This window comes from Muscardinus avellanarius, assembly GCF_963383645.1.
Source record: "Muscardinus avellanarius genome assembly, chromosome: 10".
Classification (NCBI taxonomy): Eukaryota; Metazoa; Chordata; class Mammalia; order Rodentia; family Gliridae; genus Muscardinus; species Muscardinus avellanarius.
Genome location: NC_137796.1, coordinates 62,811,227 through 62,823,797, shown reverse-complemented (window position 1 = coordinate 62,823,797; position 12,571 = coordinate 62,811,227). Strand labels below are relative to the sequence as shown.

At 51.6% G+C, this 12,571-nt stretch overlaps 1 protein-coding gene across 1 annotated transcript; it reads left to right on the top strand.

The window, feature by feature from the left end:
- Positions 1 to 4,330: 4,330 nt before the first annotated feature.
- On the top strand, positions 4,331 to 10,364 carry KLK12 (kallikrein related peptidase 12; the record flags this gene model as incomplete). Its single annotated transcript, XM_080702833.1, has 5 exons — positions 4,331 to 4,427; positions 5,353 to 5,524; positions 7,334 to 7,590; positions 9,059 to 9,192; positions 10,209 to 10,364. 5 exons carry the CDS (start codon positions 4,331 to 4,333, stop codon positions 10,362 to 10,364), a joined length of 816 nt encoding a protein of 271 aa, XP_080558959.1.
- Between the last annotated feature and the right edge of the window lie 2,207 nt (positions 10,365 to 12,571).

Genomic DNA, 12,571 nt, shown 5'->3' with positions numbered 1-12,571 from the left:
CCAGGAGTGATCTACCTATGAGCTACACTTCCAGCTTAATTATTATTATTTTTCTGGGGCTAGGGATAAAACCCAGGGGCATTCTACCTCTGAGCTACACTCCCAGCCCTATTTTTTTTATTCTTTCTTTTGAAATAAGGTCTCACTAAGTTGCAGAAGGCTGGCCGCAAACTGCAATCCTAGTCCTATGTCAGCCTCCCAAGTACTGGGATTACAATTGTGCACCACTGCCACGCCTGACTCGTCCCAGCCCTTTTTATGTTTTGGTATTGGGGTTTGAGCCTAGAGGCATTCTCTCTCCAAGCTTTTCCCCTAGCCCGATTTTATTTTTTTATTTGGAAACAGAGTCTCACTAAGTTGCTGAGAGCCTCACTAAGTAGCTGAGGCTGGTTTCCAACCTGTGCGATCCTCCTGTCTCAGCCTCCCAAGAGCAGGGATTACAGGCGTGCGCCACCACGCCCGGCTGTTCCTATATTTTCTAACAGGCTTTATCCAGAGGCCACAATCTGGTAGTGTGCATGTCATGAGAGCTAGAAAGCAGTCACTATCTTGGGCCCTGCAACCCCTGACAACCACCCATTTCTTTTCTTTTTTCTTTTGTGGTACTGTGGATGGAACCCAGGGACATTCTACTTCCGAGCTACACTCCCAGCCCTATTTTTTATTCTTTATTTTAAAACAGAGTCTCACTGAGTTGCAGTGGGCCTCACTAAGTAGGCGAGGCTGGTCTCGAACCTCAATCCTCCTGTCTCAGCCTTCCGAATGCTGGGATTACAAATGCGCGCCACCATGCCCGGCTTACTGATTTGCTTTCTGCCTCTATGGATTTTTGTATTCTGGACATTTCATTTTGATATAGTCAACCAAAATGTGGTCCTTTAGCTGGGCGTGGTGGCACATATCTGTAATTCCAGTACTTGGGAGGCTGAGACAGGAGGATGTCAGGTTTGAGAACAGCCTCAGCAATACAGTGACACTCTCAGCAACCTAGTGAGACTCTTTTAATTTTTTTTTTAAGCTTAAGCAACTTTTATTATTACAAAGGTAGAAAGAAGGGACAGAGCATTAAAGCACTACATCAGAGACATAGTAGAGTGCCTTGAAGGTAAGACACTCTAGTGAGACTCTTTAAAAAACAAAAAAAGAAAAGAGCTGGGGACATAGCTCAGAGGTATAATGACTCTCTTTTTGATCCCCAGTATCAAAAATAAAAAAAAAAATTAAAAGAGATCCAGGCAGGGTGGTGCACGCTTGTCATTCCAGTACTTGGGAAGCTGAGACAGGAGGATCACGCAGGCTTGTGGCCAGCTACTTAGTGAGGCCCTCCGCAACTTAGTGAGACCTTGTTTCAAAATTAAGAATAAAATCTAGGGCTGGGGGGTGTAGCTCAGAGGTTGAATGCCCCTGGCTTCCATCCCCAGTACTTAAAAAAAAAAAAATTAAAAGAGGTTGGGGAGGTAGAAACCTCCTGAGTTCAATAGTTCAATCCCAGTACCACACACACACACACACACACACACACACACACACACACACACACACAGTGGTCCTTTGTGACTGGCCTTTTTATGCATTATTATTATTATCATTATCATTGTTATTATTTGTGTGGGTGGGTGGGTGTCTGTGTGGGAGCTAGAATCCAGGGGCATTCTACCTTCGAGCTATACTCCCAGCCCTATTTTATTCTTTCATTTTGAAACAGGGTTTTATTTTGAAAGAGGCGCTGAGGCTGGCCACGAACTTATGGTCTTCTTGACTCAGCCTCCCAAGTATTAGGATTACAAGCATGCACCACTATGCCCAGCTTAAAACTGCGGACTTAACTTGGGTAAGATGCTAAATATTACAAATAAGAATTTTATAGCCCCCTCGGGGGAAAAAAAAAAAGGCAGAGAGAGACAGAGTTGTATTAAGCCCACGGTTTTATTTTGCTTTTTCCCCCCAATATTTTAAGACCAGGAAATATCCTGCTACAAGTCCAAATTACCAATATATCTCAAAAAGACAGAGGACTTAGAAATACTGGGCCTGTAGTCCATTCACTGAGGCAGCTCCCACCTGAAGCAAAAGGGTGAATTTTATTGGATATAAATTACACCTCAATAAACTTGATCCCTAAGAAGTACACAGAAAAGAGGGATTGGGTTTAAGTGGCTTCTAAGAACAAATAAAAAAAACTGAAGCTTTATCTCCAAGGAGACAGTGAAAGATGAAAATAGCCAGGCATAGTTGTAACCCCAGTACCTGTAATCCCAGCACTTGGGAGGCTGAGACAGGAGGGTCGCAGGTTCGCAGCCAGCCTCAGCTACTTAGTGAGGCCCTCCGCAACTTAGTGAGACCCGGTTTCAAATTAAAGAATAAAAAATAGGGCTGGTAATATAGCTTGGAGGTAGAATGTCCCTGGGTCCAATCCCTAGCCCACCCCCCACACACAAATAAATAAATAAATGATCGAAAGCTCAACTAAGAGTTGGGTGCTACAGTATCCACCTGTAACTCCAGTACTTGGGAGGTTGAGACAAGAGGATTGCAGGCTTGAGGACAGCTTTGGCAATTTAGTGAGACCCTCAACAATCTGGTGAGAACCTTTTCAAAATAAAAAATAGCAGGGCGTGGTGGCGCACGCTTGTAAGCCCCAAGCTTGGGAGGCGGAGACAGGAGGATCTCGCAGGTTCAAAGCCAGTCTCACTGGCTTAAGAGACCCTGTTTAAGCCAGGTGTGGTGGCGCACACTTGTAATCTCCACGCTTGGGAGGCGGAGACAGGAGGATCGCGCAGGTTCGAAGTCAGCCGCGCTGGCTTAAGAGACCCTGTCTCCAAATAAAAATATAAAAAAATAGGTGTCTGGGAGTGTAGCCCAGAGGTAGAAGGGTTTGCAGGAACCCCAGTAACCCCCACACACACACACACACGCCCTGTTTCCAAATAAAAATATAGGTCTGGGAGTGTAGCCCGGAGGCAGAAGGGCTTCCAAGAACCCCAGTACCACCAAAAAACCAAAAAAGCCGGGCATGTTGGCACACGCTTGTAATCCCAGCATTTGGGAGGCTGAGATGAGTTTGCAGCCAGCCTCAGCTACTTAGTGAGGCCCTTTGCAACTCAGTGAGACCCTGTTTCAAAATAAAGAATAAAAAATAGGACTGGAGGTGTAGCTTGGCAATAGAATGCCTCTGGGTTAGCTTGGCATGGTGGCACATGCTCGTAATCCCAGCACTTGGGAGGCTGAAACGAGGATCATGGTTCGTGGACAGCCTCAGCTACTTAGTGAGGCCCTCTGCAACTCAGTGAGACCCTGTTTCAAAATAAAGAATAAAAAGTAGGGCTGAGGGTGTCACTCAGAGGTAGAATTCCCCTGGATTCCATCCCCAGTAGCGGAAAAAAAAAAAAAAAAAGAGTGCCCCTGGGTTTATTCCCCAGTACCATTCCAAAAAATAAAATAAAATAAATAAAAAATAAGGGGGGGGGGATCTTGGAGGTAGAATCTCCCTTCCTTTCTGTGTGTGTGTGCGCGTGCTACTGGGTATGGAACCCAGGGGAATTACCTCTGAGCTACACCCCCAGCCGTTTTTTTAAAACAGGGTCTCACTAGGTCGCTGAAAGTCTAAGTATCTGAGGCTGGCCTTGAACCCGCCATCCTCCTGTTTCCGCCTCCCACGTACTGGGATTACAGGCGTACACCACCTCGCCGGGCTCTTCTCTTGCCGGGGCTCTCTGCTCTTGGAATACCGAGCTCCTTCCTGGCTCGCTCTGGCTTTCAAGAGTTCCCCTTCCTGCCGCCCCTCCCTGCCCCGCCGGTCCCAGCGGCCCCACCCTCCCTGCTCCTTTGTCCCCGGCGTGGGGATTAGAACCCAGTTCCCTGTCACCCTGAGTCATCAGACCCTGGTGGCAGCTGACGGGAGTGGAGGGGAGAGGGCGCGGTGGGTCTTCTGCCCTGTCTCCCTCCTCCCTCTCTCCTCCACTCAGCTGTGAAGCTCAATTACCTGTCATTAGTTGAAAAGAGTTTCTGCCCGGCTCCAGAGTGTTCCCCGCCCTGGTCTTCCTCATCCCCTTCCCACAACCCGGAAATTGGACCAAAGAGAGCTGGAGCTTTGTCACCTGGGGCTTGGAGGAAGTGGGCAGGTGGAGCTGGTGACAGGTGGCTGAGGAGCAGGGTCAGTGGGAGAGTTGACTGGCGGGGTGACCGGCGGATGAAAGGGTGGGTGGGTAGGTGGATGGAGAGACAGGGCTGAACTGCCGACAGACACATAGAGGATCCCGCAGACCAGGAGCAGGTAAGAAGGAGTAGCCATCGGCCTCTGAAGAGACCAAGAGAGGGCGGAGGCAGGCCCATGAAGGACAGCATCTCTGAGCGTCCCCACGTTTCCCCCAGGCCTTGGAGGCGGCTCGTCATGAAGCCCGGCCTCTCCCTGCTCCTATGTGTTCTTGGTGAGTTCCTGGGGTCAGGGAGGGCAGCGCTGGGGCCATGTCCCTCCCTCCCCCTGGAGGAGAGCCCCATCTCCCCAGTTCAGCTCTGGCCCCAGCCTGGTGCTGAGGGCCAGAGCTGAACTGGCCCTCCTCACCTCTGCCTTTCCCTCTACCAATCTCTCTCCACCCCCCCTCCCCACTTTTTGTACTGGAGATTGAACTCTGGGAGGGTCTACCTCTGAGCCACACCTCCAGCCCTTTTTATTTTTTATTCTGAAACAAGGTCTTGCTAAATTGCCAAGGCTGGCCTCAGACCTGCAATCCTCCTGTCTTAGCCTCCCACCGCACCCAGATATTTCCTCCTATCCTTAAGATTACCTTTCTTTGTTTCCTTCTTCTTTGAGTTGCTTCAGTGTTTTATGTCTTTCTAGATATCCCTGGAGATGTTCTCTCTCTCCTCTCTCCTCTCTCCTCTCTCCCCTCTCCCCCCCCCCCCGTGTGTGTGTCTTCTCTCTGTATCTCTCCTCCTTTCTCTGACCCACAGAGTGTGTGTGTGTGTGTGTGTGTGTGTGTGTGTGTGTGTGTGTGTGTGTGTTACTGGGGGGGCGCTCTACCTTTGAGCTACAACCTCGGCCCTTTTTATTTTTTATTTTGAAATAGAGTTGTTGCTGAGGGTCTGGCTAAATTGCTGAGGTTGGCCTCAAATCTGTCTCAGCCTCCCAAATACTGGGATTACAGGCATGTGCCACCACACTTGGCTTTTGTTTTTTTTACTCTGAGACAGGGTCTTGGTGAGTTCCTGGGGTCAGGGAGGGCAGGGTTGGGACTACATCCCTCCTTCCCTCACTGAGTTGACCAGGCTGGCCTGGAACTTGAGACCCTCCTGCCTCAGCCTCTGGCTGACCCACAACCTCTCCATCTCTGGCCCTGTCTCTCTGGCCTGCAGCCCTGTCCCCAGGTCTCAGCCAGGAAGACACAGAGAAGATCTACAATGGGGTCGAATGCCTCCCTCACTCCCAGCCATGGCAGGTGGCACTGTTTGAGGGCACTCAGCTGCGGTGTGGGGGTGTCCTCATTGACCGCAGATGGGTCCTCACGGCCGCTCACTGCAGAGGCAGGTAAGTCCTGGTCTGGGTCCCTTCGGACATCAGGGAAGGTGCCACCCACCTGAGAAGGTCTCAGGGGATAAGGGTAGGAAGCGAGTCCTGCAACAGGACAGTCTGAGGTTACACTAGGAGCGTGGCTGGGTGGGGTGGGGTGGGGGAGGTGTGCCGGGTGGAGGACCCGGGAGGGTCCTGGAGCCATCCACCTGTCCCTCCCATTCTCTCTATGCCCACCCTTTCCTTATGTGGCATCAGTCACCAGCTCCGGCCACCCCTGACCCAGTTGGGGGACCCTGGCCTGTCCCAAACTTTGCAACCTCAGGGGTGACTTCCGCCACCTCTCTGGTCCTCAGTGGTCCCACCCATAAATTGAGCTGCTTTCTAGATCCGATACTCTAAGATTATGTGTGTGTGTGTGTGTGTGTGTGTGTGTGTGTGTGTGTAAAAGGAGATGTGAGCCAGGCATGGTGGTGCATGCTTGTAATCCCAGCATTTGGGAGGCTGAGACCGGAGGATCAAGGATTATGGTTCAAGGGCAGCCTCAGCTACTTAGTGAGGCCCTTTGCAACTCAGTGAGACCCGGTTTCAAAATAAAGAATAAAAAATAGGGCTGGGGATGTAGCTTGGAGGTAGAATGCCCCTGAGTTCTATCCCCAGTACCGCAAGAAATAATACATTTAAATAAATAAATAAATAAATAAATAAATAAATAAATAAATAAATAAATGGAGATGGGATGTAAAGAGAGGCCAAGGGAGGGAGGGACACAGCAAGGCTGTTCACTGGGTTGGTCAACAGCACAGACAGCAGCTGCAGTGACTGAGGCAGATGACATCTCTACCTCCCACCCTGGGCCTCACTGCCAGAGAGCATCAGAAAAGGGCAGGTGCTCAGGGCATGGTGGCACACACCCGCAATCCCAGCACTTGGAAGGCTGAGACAGGAGGATCGCAGGTTCGTGTCCAGCCTCGGCAATGTAGCGAGGGCCTCAGCTACTTGGCAAGACACCCTGCTTCAAAATAATGAAGCTGGGCGTGGTGGCGCACGCTTGTAAGCCCAGCATTCAGGAGGCTGAGACAGGAAGATCGTGGTTTGCAGGCAGCCTCAGCTACTTAGTGAGGCCCTTTGCAACTCTGTGAGCCCCTGCTTCAAAATAAAGAATAAAAAATAGAGCTGGGGTATACCTTGGAGGTAGAATGCCCCTGGGTTCCATCCCCAGTAACACACACACACACACACACACACACACACACACACACACGTGCGCGCGTGCGCTGGGCGTGATAGCACAGGCCTGTTAGTACTTGGGAGGCTGAGACAAGAAGGACTACAGGTTCAAAGCCAGCCTCTGCAACTTAGGCTCTCAGCAACTTAGGGAGACCCTGCTTCCAAGTAAATAATAAAATTCGTCTGGGGATGTAGCTCAAAGGTAGACTGTCTCTGGGTTCAATTCCCAGTACCAAAATAGATGATAGATAGATAGATAGATAGATAGATTAGATAGATAGGGCTGGGGGTATAGTTCAGAGATAGGGCACCCTAGGGTTCAATTCCCAGCACAGGAGAGAGAGAGAGAGAGAGAGAGAGAGAGAGAGAAGGGAGGGGACACAGGGGCAGATGCAGTGTGTGTGTGTGTGTGTGTGTGTGTGTGTGTGTGTGTGTGTGTAAGGGTGCAGAAATCGCTCAAAATGGAAAGACACTGAGAGACAAAGGACAGGTTTGGGACAGGAGGAGGAGGGGGACAGACGCGGAGGCGGCTCCTGGGCGTCGCAGGGGACCCGACTGCCCCCCCCTGCCCCCGCTGAGCCGCTGCGACCCCAGCAGGTACTGGGTGCGCCTAGGGGAGCACAGCCTGAGCAGGCTGGACTGGACGGAGCAGATCCGGCGCAGCGGCTTCTCGGTGACCCACCCGCGCTACCAGGGAGCCCTGCGGAGCCACGAGCACGACCTGCGGCTGCTGCGGCTGAACTTGCCCGTCAGCTTGACCCGCAGCGTGCAGCCCCTGGCTCTGCCCAGAAGCTGTGCCCCCGCGGGCACCGAGTGCCGCGTCTCGGGCTGGGGCACCACCAACCAATCCTGGAGTAAGGAGCCCGCCCCGGGGTCAGGACTGGGGTGGGGGTGGAGAGGTCAAGAATCATTAACAGAGCTGAGCGTGGTGGCGCTTGCTTGTAATCCCAGCATTTGGGAGGCTGAGACCGGAGGATCGCAGTTGCCGGACAGCCTCAGCTACTTATGAGGCCCTCTGCAACTTAATGAGACCCTGTTTTAGAATAAAGAATAAAAAATAGGGCAGGGGGTGTAGCTCAGTGGTCGAATGCCCCTGGGTTCCATATCCAGACCTGCAAAAAAAAAAAAAAAAAAGAAGAAGAAGAAGAAGAAGAAGAAGAATCATTAACAGTCATAACACCTCAGGCACACTTGTAATCCCAGTTCTTGGGAGGCTGAGACAGGAGGATAGTAGGTTGGAGACTAGCTCAGCAAGTTAGCAAGATCCTGTTTCAAAATAAAAGCAAAATAGGGCTGGGGGGCATGTGGCTCAGGGGTAGAATGCCCCTGGGTTCAATCCCCAGTAACTACAAAAAAATTGTAATTAATTAATTGATTAAATAGGGCTGGGGGTGTAGCTCAGAAGTAGGATGCCCCTGGGTTCAATCACCAGCACCCCAACCCCTCAAAAAGACAGTCATGAAAACTCAGAGGAAGGGTGGGTGGATGGTCAGGGCTGGGGCTGAACATCTGGTTCTGGGGATCTGAGTCTTGGCATCTGGCATAATGTCAGAAGTCAGGGTTCAGGGATGTGGGTAGCGCTCAGAGCAATGTCAGGAGTCATCAGAATGGAGCAGAAGGCATCTGTCAGTAGTCTGGGTATCTCGGTTCTGGGGCTTGACTGTTAGAGGTCACTGTGAAGCAGAGGTCACAAGACCCAGATGTTGCCAATCTGGCCAGAAGCTGAGGATAAAAAGTGGTATTTTGTGAGCCGGACATGGTGGCACACGCTTGTAATCCCAGTACTTGGGAGGCTGAGACAGGAAGATTGCAGGTTCAAAGTCAGCCTTAGCAACTTAGTGAAGCCCTCTGAAACTTAGTAAGATGGTGTTTCATATAAGGAATAAAACAGGGCTGGAGGTGTTAGCTCAGAAGTAAAATTCTCCTGGATTAAGTCCTCAGTAAAAAAAAAAAAAAAAAAAAAAAAAAAAAAGCCAGGCGTTGTGGCACACGCTTGTAATCCTAGTACTTGGGAGGCTGACACAGGAGGATTGCAGGTTTGGGGCTAGCCTCAGGACTTTAGTGAGGCCCCCTGCAACTTAGTGAGACCCTGTTTCAAAATAAAGAATAAAAAATAGGGCTGAGGGCATAGCTTTGGAGGTAAAATGTCCCTGGGTTCAAAAAAAAAAAAAAAAAAGACTCATAAACCTGAACCTCAAGAGGTTTTAGGACTGTGGTTGAGGTTGGAGGGGCAAGGGTATAGACTTGGATTGTATTTCCATGGGGATGTGGCGTCAAAGTGAGCAGCTTTGAGGACCCTGCAGCATCCATCTTCCATCCCAGACCCATTCCCGGACCGGCTCCAGTGTCTCAACCTCTCCATCGTGTCCCATGAAGCCTGCAGGGCCGTGTTCCCCGGGAGAATCACGGACAACATGGTGTGTGCAGGTGGCATGGCCGGGAAAGACGCCTGCCAGGTGAGCCAGGCGGGCAGCTACCCAGTAGAAGACATGGGGACCAGGTGGAAGGGGGAGACTGAGAGTGGGGTGTGCGGGACTGATGAAAGGCGAGTCAGAAAATGGGGGCAGGGGAGAAAAGAGGGGAGGATCAGAATAATAGAGGGAGAGAGAGAGAGAGAGAATAGGAGAGAGGATGGAAAGTGGGGGCCAGAGAGAGGGAAGGGGTGCAGAGAGAATATAGGGAGAAGACAGAAGTAAAAGTGGGGCAGGGGACACACAAAGAAAGTGAGAGGGGAAGAGACTCGAGAGTAGAGGATGAAGGAGAGCAAACATCTCATCAGGGCTTGGAGATTAGAGTGAAACCCCACCCTGGGGCGCTAGGTCTTTCCTGCATCGTCTTACAGTTGGTGCTGTCCCAGACTAAGAAATTTGGGGACAGAGACAGGAAAGGGCTGGTGGACTCTACCACCCTCTGATTCTGCATCCTTGCTCTCTTGGAATCCGTGAAGAGGAGGCTGCTAAGCCCGACTGGCCAGGGACCCAGCCCCTGTCCTTAAGAGAACTCTACCCCATGGAGTCCTGCCCTCCTTCTCTGGGATTGGTCATTGAAGAGAGTGTTCTCTTTACTCATTGGCCAGATCCTTAGCCATTTGTCCTGAAAGAACCCTCTACCCTTTATCTTTTAGAGTCCCGCCCTCCATCCCTGGGATTGGTCATTGGAGAAGTATTCTCTTTGCTCATTGGCCAGAGTTCCAGCCATTGTCCTAAAAGAACCTCTATCCTTTGCCTTCAGAGTTCCGCCCTCCTTCCCTGGCATTGGCTCCTAGGAACATTGTGTTCTTTTCTATTGGTTAGTCATTGCCAATGTCTTCCTCTGAGCCTGGATGTGCAATCTCCCCCCCCCCCCCCCAAGATCAGGCTGGGAACCATCTATCTGGAAGCCTAGGAGTGGGTGGGGATAGGGGAGGCGTTAAGGAGGGAAACAAGAACAGGATTTCTCCCTTATTTATGCAGTACCCCCTTCTGTCTTCTAGGGTGACTCTGGGGGCCCCCTAGTATGTGGGGGAGTCCTTCAGGGCCTGGTGTCCTGGGGGTCCGTGGGGCCTTGCGGGCAAAGAGGCATCCCAGGAGTTTATACCTTTGTTTGCAAATACGTGAACTGGATCCGGATGATTATGAGGAACAACTGACCTGCTTGCTCCACTGCTCAACTTGGGGGCTACCTTGAGCCTCAGAGCACCAGCGTCTCCTCCCTCACCATGCCCAGCGCTCCCACTCTTGTTTGTGGGGGACTTCTTGGAACTCCAAGTCCAGCCAACCCTTCTACAGTTCGGGGGGGCGGGGGTGCTATGCAACTGTTTGGAATAAATATAATGTAACAGAAAGAGGGTTATGGGCTGTTTGGCGTCTCTGTACTGTGCTCCCCTACCTACAGGGGGAGAGAAGGGGTCCCTCAGGAATCACATGGGAATGGAGTAGTAAATGTTACCTATGCCCCATGAAGTGCTGCATGCATGTGACCCCAGTACTCGAGAGGCTGAGACAGGAGGCTATCAGGTTCAAGGCCAGCCTCAGCAATTTAGTGAGACCCTGTCTCACAAGAAAAAATAAAAATGGCTGGGGTATAGCTCAGAGGTAGAAAGCTCATGGATTCAATCCCTAGGGAAAAGAAAGGAAGGAAGGAAAAGGAAGCTGGCTTACAGCACTAGGAATGAAGGCCATTTTTTAAATTTTTCATTCAGCGTGATAGAAACAGTGCTCAGGGCTCATAAAGCTTTCCGAGGCCTATGAAGAACCTGAAGGAGAAAGAGAACATCGTCAGTTCCCAAACACGTACTGAAAACCAAATGCAAAATGAAAATTCACGACCCTTTTCTTCTCTCCCACTAGCTAATCGGAGCTTGACTGTACTGTCTGAGCAGATATTATATTTAGTGTGTGATGTTGGTCTGTTTTATTATGTCTGCAATGGCCCAGGGTGGGATGTAGCTCAAGTGTTAAAAAGGGTTGTGCTCACCCCTGGAGTTCTATCTCCAGCCTTCCTCCAAAGCAGATGACATCAGGCTCTGAAGTCTGGAGGTTAAAGGAATTAGACTCATCCCCATATCTTATTTTTATTTATTTGGTACTAGGGATTAAACCGAAGAGCATTCTACCCGAGCCACACCCCCAGTGCTTTTTTTTGTTTTGTTTTGAAACAGGGTCTTATTAAGTTGCAGACACTGGCCTCAAACCCGTGATCCTTTGCTTCCCAAATACTGGGATTACAGACACCTGGTGGGCTAATCCTAACCGAGCAGGCACATCTGCTGAGCTCCCCAGTTCCGGGCTCTTCCTCTCACTCTCCTGGAGTTCTCATCCCGACTCCCCACCCCAAGGAAGGGCCGTCACCCCCATCTCCCATCTCCCCGATGAAGAAACTGAGCCTCCTGGGGTGGAGTCCCTGACCGTCCCACGTCACTGTGGCAGGAAGAGGCAGAACTGGGGTTTGAGGCCAGGGTTGGCTGCTGTCAGAGCCTGGGCCTACCCCGCCTTGTTCCACATCGGGCTAGATGTGGAGAGAGGAGAGGAAGAACCCAGCGAAGAGATCCAGTTGAAAACAAGCCGGGAGAAGCGGGGATCCACGCCCAGGTTTCACAGATGAGGAAACTGAAGTGGCCGGAGAACTGGCTGTCGTCGCCGAGGCCCACAGCACCGGGTAAGTGACGCGGCTAGATCTGGACCCGGATATCCAGCACTGGCGGCCTGGCAGGTGGGGAGAGGGGAGTGGGGGTGGGGGTCGATGGAGAAGAGGCCCCAGAGGAGCCCTGGGGCTTCGGGCACCCACCGGAGGGCTCATTTCCCTTTCCTGGGCCTCCGCTCTCCTCCTGCAGGCCCCAACCTGTCTCCCTCACCCTCCAGTCCTGCCCCTTCGCCTGGCAGCAAGCAGCCCCACCTCTGTGACGTCCCAATTTTTCCCATCTTTGCAAAAGGGAAGGGAGGAGCCCTGGGGGGCAGGGGCCCCCAGGATGGCCCTGGCAGGAGCAGCACAGGAGAGGGACAGAGAAACTGGTAGTGGGGGAAGGAGAGGAAGACGTAGGCTGAGGGGCCATAGGGACGAAGACCAAGGGCAGAGATGGAGAAAGGGTTAGAGAGAGGTAGAGGGACCCAGGGACAGAAACCTAGAGACAGAAAGAGAAAGAAACACACACACACACACACACACACACACACACACACACACACACACACACACGAGGGTAGAGAATGGCAGAGATGGGGCAGGAAGATGGGGGATGCAGAGGCTGGGAGAGAAGAGGGGCCTGCAGAGGTGACAGGCAGGCAGAGTCAGGGAGGGCCCCCCACCCACCCCCAGGGCGATGAGGCTGGGCTTGCAGACCAGTCATCCTGGGCCCGC